This window comes from Myotis davidii, unplaced genomic scaffold, assembly GCF_000327345.1.
Source record: "Myotis davidii unplaced genomic scaffold, ASM32734v1 scaffold72, whole genome shotgun sequence".
Lineage (NCBI taxonomy): Eukaryota > Metazoa > Chordata > Mammalia > Chiroptera > Vespertilionidae > Myotis > Myotis davidii.
Genome location: NW_006284618.1, coordinates 1853621 through 1854359, shown reverse-complemented (window position 1 = coordinate 1854359; position 739 = coordinate 1853621). Strand labels below are relative to the sequence as shown.

The 739-nt window shown below is 54.7% G+C and overlaps 1 protein-coding gene across 2 annotated transcripts in view; it reads left to right on the top strand.

Annotated features, from left to right (window-relative positions):
• Positions 1-679, top strand: part of RGS10 (regulator of G-protein signaling 10) — a 27197-nt gene extending 26518 nt beyond the window's left edge. For both annotated transcript variants that reach the window (XM_015572701.1, XM_015572700.1), the window contains one exon: positions 206-679. In XM_015572701.1, the coding sequence (XP_015428187.1) occupies positions 206-352 (147 nt within the window). In that variant the 3' untranslated portion in view covers positions 353-679. The remainder of the gene's footprint in view (positions 1-205) is intronic.
• Positions 680-739: the final 60 nt, after the last annotated feature.

Genomic DNA, 739 nt, shown 5'->3' with positions numbered 1-739 from the left:
CCCCCCCCCCCCCAGCTGTTCTGTTCCGCTGAGGTTATTTCACGGCGACCGGAATCGTCCACACAGCACCGGCTGTAGCTGCCCGTGTGTGTCTCGCACGGATCTGCATCCCCTGGCGCGTGAGCGGCGTTTCGTAAATATTTGCGAGGGCGAGTCATGGCCTGGCCCGCCTCAGCCTTCAGCCGTCTTTTCCCTTTCCCCTTAGATCTTCAACCTCATGAAGTACGACAGCTACAGCCGCTTCTTGAAGTCTGACCTGTTTTTAAAGCACAAGCGAACCGAGGAAGAGGAGGAGGAGCCGCCCGACACGCAGACGGCAGCGAAAAGAGCCTCGAGAACTTATAACACATGAGCCCCCCCTCCCCGCCACCCCCGCCAGCGGTCGGCACTGGCAGCTCCCCGGCACCAAGGAACTCAGGACCATGCAGGGTTAAGAATTGCTTTGTTATCTGCAAGGACTGAAATGTACAAAACCCGTCCATGGGATACGTGTATTTTATTAACTGCTTGACCAGTCAGTGTTGCATGATGGCTAATCTTACATAGAGAACACACATGTTGCTTTGAAGTTTAAGTTCACAAACACACACGGGTGGAAAGAGCCCTTAAACACTGGACACTGAGCATTTTACAGTTTGATTAAACGTCAGGCGAGGCCGCCAGGCGACACGTCCAGCCACCTCTTAGCTTTCAAGTCTTTGCCCTGCCTCTGTGGGAGTGGACCTCACACTCAGGCCGT